This window comes from Eucalyptus grandis, chromosome 4, assembly GCF_016545825.1.
Source record: "Eucalyptus grandis isolate ANBG69807.140 chromosome 4, ASM1654582v1, whole genome shotgun sequence".
Taxonomy (NCBI): domain Eukaryota; kingdom Viridiplantae; phylum Streptophyta; class Magnoliopsida; order Myrtales; family Myrtaceae; genus Eucalyptus; species Eucalyptus grandis.
The window spans coordinates 24,961,439-24,970,818 of NC_052615.1; the positions used below are offsets into that span (position 1 = coordinate 24,961,439).

The 9,380-nt window shown below is 34.1% G+C and overlaps 1 protein-coding gene across 1 annotated transcript; it reads left to right on the top strand.

The window, feature by feature from the left end:
• The first annotated feature begins 413 nt into the window (after nt 1–413).
• Nucleotides 414–1,001, top strand: LOC108959211 (ankyrin repeat-containing protein ITN1-like). The gene has a single exon (XM_018872620.2). The coding sequence runs from the start codon at nt 414–416 to the stop codon at nt 999–1,001; it is 588 nt and encodes a 195-aa protein (XP_018728165.2).
• Nucleotides 1,002–9,380: the final 8,379 nt, after the last annotated feature.

Sequence of the window (9,380 nt, forward strand, 5' to 3'; positions counted from 1 at the left end):
GTTAGTGGATAAGTATAAAATTAATCCAAATTGCCTAACAAAAATTTTTACTCTTAAAATGAACAAGATTAGGTACCGATAGGGCACTAATTGATCAATTAGTGTAATTAAGTCCCCGATCCTAGATTCTCTGGTTGCGTAGGAAGTGAGGTACACTCCATGCCTCACTTGGTTTCTAGCCGACCCCAATAGGCTAGTGGCGACTCCTTTTGTGCAAAACTCATAAAATATATCCTAACATCACGCGGGGTATGGGCCTGGAAGAGCTCACACATAATCATGGGCCTTAGGCCCGTCCTTTAAGCAATACCCCTAAACATGTTCCCTCCCCTGATGGTAGGTCGCGACATGTACAATTTTAGATTGGCTACCAAGCTGCAAAAGTCTATCTTGTCTTGAAAGGATCTCATGGGATGCCATTTTATCAAGACTGGGTTAGTGAGTATGTTAAGAAGAGGTTAGACAAGCAATATGTTGAAGGTCAACCAGTTGCGTCTATAATTACAGAAAGTAATACAGCCGACCTGAAAAATTTCGATTCCTCAAAAAGAAGCATCATTGGCCTTCAACTTCTAGTGGCAGTGCTCATAGCCACAGTCACTTTCGCCGCAGTCTTCACGCTGCCCGGAGGTTATAACCAGGACAGACTCGACCAAGGAATGGCGATTCTTGCTGGCAGGGTAGCTTTCAAAGCCTTTGTGATATCTAACGTTACAGCGTTCGGTTTCTCAATCCTGGCATTGTTCATAAAATTCGATGCTTATCTCGTGAGCGATAAGCTAAGGGTAAGATATGCCAAGGTCGCATCATATTGCATGTACGTTGACATACTAGCTATGGTGCTAGCATTTTCTACTGGTACGTATGTTGTATTGTCCAGGAACACTGAGCTCGGAATCATTCCTTATGTGGTGGCCCTATGTCTCGTGACTATGTACGTCATCGGTGGTTTCCTTGACCCTGAAGCTCCATTCTGGTGGTTTGATTATGAGATACTCTAAGGAAAGCTGCTAATGAGTTGAGACTTTTCCTTGTATGTTAAGATGGACAATGCAATTGCGTCGCGGTTAGAAAATGCGAAGGGTATACGAGCTTGATACGTTAAGTAATACATCAAATTGTGCATGAACAGTTTAGCAAGTGGATCACTTTCACTGAGAGGTGCCCTCGCATGCTTGGGGTGCGGCGAGCCCAACTGCAAATTCGTCCTTAGATCAAGAGTAACTTGCTTGGGTCCTTTCTAATCAAAACTTTAATCAAAATCATAACATAGTTCACACCAAGTGAGACCTTCTAAACACAACGAACGCAACTGAAATAGTAAAGTGGGCAATGAAAATTCAGAGAGTATGATAATTGTAATGACCATTTTCCTTAAGACTTTCATGGAAGAACTCTAGTATTTGAAAATTTGACCCTTTGGGTCGACAAATTCTCTAATACAAATACTTCCTAAGAGCTCTTCATTATCCAGCTTCACTAGAAAAGTCAATTTGTCACTACTAAGTAAGCTGCTTTAGGAATCAAACACTCGGTACACAATATGAAAATTTCTCATCTTGGGACGTATCATAAGAAAATTTCACCTATCACTGAAAGAGTTGCTTTGGCTGCCACGCATCTACAATACAATTTGAAATTTCTTAAGTTGGTCTAAATTCCGGAGAAGATTGCACATAAGCCACTTTCGCAAGGAAGACATCTGAAACACAGTGTCATACTTTTCCCTATCATGCTTACCGTGCAACTTCATACCACACACCGTACGTAGGCAAAATTAAATTATCTTCGCTCCGAATGAGATGCGAAATCTAATCTATCTCAACTTGTCATAAAAGTTATCTTAACATTGCGTAATGCATAATTTGAAAATCAGAGTCCTTGTAACTTGAGGTCGACAAAACTTGAGCAAGCCTGGGCCACACGCTTGAAGAGGCTTGAGCGGCCATGGTCGAAGAAGCTGGAGTGGCCATGGTCACGAGCTCGAGTGGCCTCAGCTTTGTCATGCTCAGAGCGGCTGTGGCCAAATTTGACAAAGAAGATGAATAGTAAATATAATCCCATTTGGATGATGTAAGCTCAACAAAGAAGATGAAGAGTAAGTTTTATCTTTCTTTTTTAGAATATTTTTAAAAAGTAATTAAAAAAAGTCATGTTAGCATTTTTCGTTATTCAAATTAGACGAAATTAATTGATTGAATTTGATTGAACAAATTTGAGAGTTTTAGAATTTCGAGTATAATTATCCCTATATAATTTAATAGGACGATCTCCTTTGTTGTTCAATTGTTGGTACATTGATCCTATTTTGCTATATAGAATACCAAAGCAATTGATGGTTCCTCTCTTCAGATGCCAAGTCTACGTAACCAGGGGTACTGTCCTGGCAGTCGGTAATCCTTTTTTGCTATATAGAATACCAAAGCAATTGACGGTTCCTCTCTTTATAATCCTTGCTTCCAAAGAAACAAAAAAAAAAAATTACTAAATAACTCGACACTTGTTTTGTCTACTTATGCACTTAAATTTTCTTGTATTTAATCCTCAACAATTGCCAATCCGTTACATAACTGAGTTTTCTATGGGCCTATTTGGTAACATTTATATTTCTCTATTTTTCTATTCTTTTGTTCCCAAAACAAAAGAAAGAACTTGTCTATAGACTTTAGTTAATTTTTCAATTCTCTAGAATAGATAAATGATTAGTGAATAAATTTGGAACACAAATACAAAGTAAATAAATCTATTTTTCTGTTCCTGAGAACAAAAAGAGAAACAATATCATTTTAGAAAAAAAAAAAACTAAGTATAGCATGATGCTCATCTTTGCATAATCGACACCATTTGGATGAGACCCATAGCCAGACTGGATTTCTTGACCTGATCCAAGTCCCCATTTTTCTAGAGTAAAAAAAAATTAAAAATTAAGAAATTTCAGAAGAATGTTGGAAATAAGATTTTGCGTAGTTTTATTATATTTTAGTGTTAATACTAGTTTAGAATTAGTTTAACATTAAAAAAATTAAAATCTTTTGATAAAAATTGGATTCAAAATTTAATAAATTCTTTAAGGTTTTACTATATGGATTTTTTAATGTTGTTTTCTTTTAGAAACAATGCTAGTTATAATAGCTTGATAACTCCATTGTGAGAACAACCAAGAAGAAGATATTTGTCTATCTTTGACCTTTAATAGAGACAACATAATCTGATGCAAGAAAATGCATCTACACACTCTCCAAGGATACACTCGAGTTAGAAAATTGTTAGGTAAAATTTCAAATAAACTTGTTAACATGATTGATTGATGCTCTTCAGTCATAGTTTCCATCATCCATAGATGCATTTAGGCAAAAAAAAACAATGTTATATTCCATAGTGACTGCACTACTAAAAGAAAAATGCAATGGAAGATGAGTAAATTGTATATGATGCACATATCAACCACAATATTGAAGTTGAAAAATATATGATAGTGAGGATATTCTAGGAAAATAAAGTAAGAAATTTATGGTTAAAACTAACTTTTCTTTACTCCAATATATGATTAATGCTTACTCAAATTATAACAATGGGGAATAAGTTCGGAAGAAGACAAAGATACAGGAAATAATGAAATGTAATGGGTGTTGAAGAAGTGGTTATGGTGAAAAAGAGTTACTTGAAAGAAATGTGGATAATTTTGTCTTTCAATAAAATTAAAACAAAACAAAAAGACAAAAATGTAAAAAATAATATAAAATCAAGAGTGTGACCCAAAAGAGATAAATAATTAAGTCAATATGATAGGGGAGTGTCAGCAAACAATACAATGGTGGAAATAACAAAGAATTTAACCTTGGAACTAGAACATTTATGACAAATTTATCAAAAACTAATTTTTTGACTACCAAAAACCTCAAACTAGTAAATATATAACAAATTTTCTATTCGTTAGTTTCTGTAAAATTTTATCAACAAATGACTAAATTGAATGACAAATGGGTGTACTTAATTTGTGATTTTTGTGATATTAACCCAATTTAACGAAAACTAAATAAGGATAAATTTGTCATAATATACCAGTTCAGGATTTTGGTAGTTAAAAAATTAGTTTGGGAAAAAATATTTTTCTTGGTATTAACCACTTTTATGATTATTCTTTTTAATTTTTTCTTTTAGGTAGATTGAATTTATCTAGTCTTGTCATTGAGAAAATTGTCACCATAGGAATAAGTCTGGGCAATGAGATTGTGAATTCTACAAATATTGAAACTACTTCTTGAATATTCCTTTAAATTTTGTTGCTTGTTATTGATTGTGCTAATTATATTTTTATGGGACCTTTGTCACAACCTCTATTTTTCCATCCGAAGCAAAGGAAGAAGGTTTAAGGGTATTTGCCTAAAGAGACAGACCCACGGCCCTGGATTAGGCGCGGACTCTCCCAAGCCCATACCTTGTGCAACATTGGATTTCGTATTTCAATTCTTAATAACTTAAATATTTCTAGGAGTCGCCACTAGCCTATTGGGGTCAGCTAGAAACTAATCGAGACACAAGAGTGTTGTCTCGATTCCTACGCAACTAAAGATTTCTAGGAACAGGGACTTGTTTATGCTAATGTTTCTATTAGCGCCCTTGCAGTACCACTAACTTGAAAGGTTGTTAATCTAAATGACCACACAATCTTGATTAACAATTATAATCTTTATGAAACTACTAAGTGTCCATGCAAATGTTTTTGTAGGTTTTTTTTTAGGGTTAATATCTTGAAAAACCCCAAACGGGTATATATGTGACAAATTTACCCCAAAACTATTTTTTTGACCGTAAAAAACCCCAAACTGGTATACCTTTGACAAATTTACCCAAACCGATACACTTATGACAAATTTACCATATGTTAATTTTTGTTAAATTTTACAGTCAAATTATTAATGTTATTTGGGATTTTTTGTTTTTAAATTTTTTTTTAATCTAAGTCAAATTATTAATTTAAATTTGTCACAAGTATACAAATTTGAGGTTTTTCATGTCAAAAAAATAGTTTTGGGTAAATTTGTCACAAGTGTACCAATTTAGGGTTTTTCAGAGTATTAACCTTTTTTTTTAAATATCTAGACTAATCTTAACATAATTTAGAAAATAAATTTACAAGTGGTGTGGTAAATAACATCCAAGAAATTGAAATAACTTGAAAGTAATGCGGAAAAGAAAGACCCAATACAAGTTGGGCAAATAATATTACATGGTTTTGTTATCACGCCCTGGGACAAGGACCCCCGTGAGCAAAATGGGAATTTAAATATGCATGGAATTACTCTAGATGCATGAAATTACTCTGATTAATTTTAATCTACGCAAAATAGATTATTTACAAAAATGATTATAGAATATCAAAATAGCATCAAGTTAGGACAACGACTTTATAAAATTAGAAAAATCTCATAAATGTAATTTATGTCCTAATTTGATACTATCTAACATTTTTTTTTAATTTTCAGATTTTTTTAAATATTAATAATAATTCTTTAAATCGATCTATGCTAACATGAAATAACACAGCACATGGATATCACAATAACCGAGCTCAAATCAATCATTTCAAGATCGAAACTTGGTTTGCACATTTCATCGAACACTCGGCGTGCATCAAATCATCCCAAACCAGCTTCCTCGAGCCATATTTGCAACCTTCAATCTCAACTCTTAAGCAATCTCATGCGGAAATAAAGTATCAAGATTACACTATCACATGCAATGAGCAAGATTAGACAGAAATCATAGCTTAAAACACAAAAAAACTAAGTTGAAATCGGTCTTAAATATGCGGGTTTGAGCTGATTTTGCAAATTTGGGTTTGAAGTCAAGCAAACAGGTTGCATGCCCATATTCAAGCCCCGACACTCATCACATACAAGATCTAAGGGAAACATTACTTGATCCGAGTGAAAGTAGGTAACATGAGTTTTCAAATGCAACAAATATCATAGAGAATGACCAATCAAACACATCAAAACAACCTCTCCAAGAAGCACACATGCAAAGTCCACACTGACCAGCCATGAACTAATGTAGATAGGTTTGGTTTTTAACGATCTCATAGTTTGCACGGGGATTTAAAGACCAAATCAAGCTGACCTATGCATCATTTGTACTCCTATATAACATTAATCCAAGTCACAAAGACAAGTAATGCATGAAAATGAGATATGACTCTTGAAGAGATTTCAACACTTGAGAAAAATTATAGCCTCGAAAATCAGTTTTCTGGACTAGTTTTCTTTTTGATTTTTCATCGTTGAAACATGTTCAAAATTGACCAAGAATATATTTAGGATTCTTAACTTGCTTCCTAGTTTCTTTTGCAAGTAGCTCTTGGTCGAGGAAACCGAGAAATTACCCTCGGATGCCCATGGAAGTTGGCTTCTTTAACTGGAAATGAGATCTGCAGAAAAAAAAGAATTAATAATGAAGGTTTTCGTTGATCTCTAAAATTAGACTTTAAGACCTCTTTTGTTGGAAAACTTAACACCAAACTAAACTACATGTATTCTAGTTTGGGGTACAAGTCAAGCTTTTTCTCATTTGTCTCTCAATTTTTTCAAAAGCACTCACTTTCCTTCACCCGTGACCAACCAGGCTCAACACTTTAGAAAAATTCAGTCTTTCTTGGCCAGCTAGAAGGGTGTTTTTTTTTTTTTGGGGGGTGCTGGGCTTTAGGAGGCCTTCCCGATATCCGTTTGGGACATGCAACTTATGGTTGGAAAGATCTTTGAGTGAAGTTGGTGAAAATTTCACTTTTCTCTGCCAAGGTCGATTTGGAATTTCTAGATTTTCTTTTCGGGAGTTGCTTCGAGGGACCCTTTGGGGGACGACCGTGAACTCTCTCATCTCCGCCTCGTCTCCTCCCTCTCATGCCTTGAAAGAGCTTGCTTCATAAATCTTATCCCCTGAATTCAGGGATTTTTGGTTGGTCTGTTGTCCACCTACCAAGTCTATTAACAGGGATACTTCAACAACTTTCTGACTTAACCAAAATTTTCAACTTCTGCAACTGTTGAGTGTTTGGATTTTGCTGCGATTTTCCCGTGCTTTCAGCAAGGTTATCCCTGACCAATTTCCGTCCACTTGTACTACCAATAATGGTCTCCCATCACGTGCAAAGATCCAGCTAATTGGACGGTTGAGTGGGATATGGTGGGGCCACCAATATGTCTACTTAGCAACTCTAAATTAAGACTTAATTGTGGGTTGGTTTTGGTAGCTAGTTTGAGTGCTTTAATTCATCAATTTGGCTGCGGTTCTTGATCAATTAGCAAGCTCATGTATAGTAGTTTAAGATCTTGACCATTTTTCGCAATTGTCTCCACCTAATTTTGTAAGATAGTCCTTCAAAGTTGGCCATTTTCTTATCCAAAAATACCCAATTCAATGCTAGTCCTTTTGGCCTGATTTGATTGATTCGACTTGGCCCAAGTTCAATAGATGATGATTTAAGGGTTCGAGTGAAATTTTACAAAATTTGCGAATAGGTTCCTCAACTTTTGGAAATTGAATTTTAGCCCCAACTTACCATTTTAATTCCAATTTGACCTCCTAGGTTTGGCTAGTCACATTTAGATCATTGGCCCCAACTTGCTTCGTTTTCTCTCTCTCTCTCTCTCTCTCTCTTTACTTTTTTAGGAAAAACATCTTCCATTAAAAAAATATTCTAAACACCTAGATAATCTATATACAAGAATTTGACATGAAATATTTTTCGAAAATGATTTTTGGGTAAAAAATTTAGGTGTCAACAACCTTATGTGGGATATAACCAGAAAATCATTTGGAATGTCTTTTGGGAACAAGCACATAAATGAAATCCTAAAAATTGTTGCGAATATGCAATTGAATTTTAAAACTTTCAAAAAAAATGCAGCAAAATCTTAAAATTTGTCAATTTTTGCAATCAAGTTCGTGTGGCAACATTGCCTAATTTGACTAAACAAATGCTAAATTGTCTTATTTCATTATTCTCTCTTTATGTGCATGTTAACTTTAATTCAAGTTTGAACCAATACCTAAAATGACATACCTGTTCTAAATTTTGTTTTGGACAGGGCTATGGTGACAGCATTGTTATTTCCTATGAATAATGGTGCCTTTTTTTTTTTTTTTTACCCCAAATGGCAATTGAAGTAATATTGGCAATTGGAAGCATAAAATTGACATGCACCAAATCTGGAAAGAATCTTGACAAAATATTCCTATTGGCTCTTTTTTCCGGGAACCAACAAGGGCATATAACTTTTACTTATGAACTTTTTAGCAGCTTTGAATAGCTTCCTTTTTTTGGTCAAATTTGAATAATTACTTAAGTGTGCGTCTATTTTGAGAAAAAAAGTTTCATTACAAAGGAAAATACTTTTCAAGAAATCATTTTTCTCAAAAAATTTTCATTTTTCAGCTTAATGAATTCATATTCTTAATTTTAAACATACATATATTTTTTTAGTTATAAATGATTTTTTGTTGACTAATCATTATTAGAAAACCAAATGTATGAAATTCCAAAAAACTAATTTGTGGGAAGTTCTTTCACTTAAACAAACACTCCTACGTGCAAAACTCAACTCTTTTGTAGTGAAATCACGAAGACATTTCCATTTGTTATGGATACGACGAAAGTCAAACAAGTATCCCACCCATGTATTCCACATTATTTTATAAGATTTCAAATATTACCGAACAAGATAAAAATTTTATACACTACATGCTTAGCAAGTTATGTTATTTTGAATTGAAGTAAGGCCAACATGGAGAAAAAGTATGGCCGCACAAAAAAGAAAAAGAAAAGTAGCGAGGTAAAAAATGTAATCATACAAATCTAGTATACTTTTAAATTTGTAAATAAGTTTTATTTTTGGTTAGTCACAAGGTAATCGCGATTTTGATTCCCTGAGTAAACTTGGATTGTTTTGGCACTTGAGCTAAAAATTTATGGGAGCTTTAAGTTGTGTGAACAATGTATTCGAGTTTCCACTTTGACATCTGTAATCATCTTGTTAACTGAAGCATATTCTTCTAGTGAGATTGCAAGTGTAAAAGATAGATGTTTTATAGAAGTTAATAAAAATCCTACATTTGTTTTGTCCTTGCAATAAAAGTATTACATATCGATGGTGTTTTGCAGTAAAAGGTCTTTTCAATTCCGTTGTTTTTATTTTGATTCATTGATTTTATTTTTTTACTCCAAACATCCAACTTGGTGGGACCGGCTCGAGGAAAATGGTGGTGGAGAGAGAGAGAGTGACGGTGCTGTCGTACTCTCATCTTCCCTTTCATTGTCTCCCTCACGTTGAAAACTGAAAGGGAAAAGAGTCAAATACAGAGTCACACAGTCTCGAGGCGCC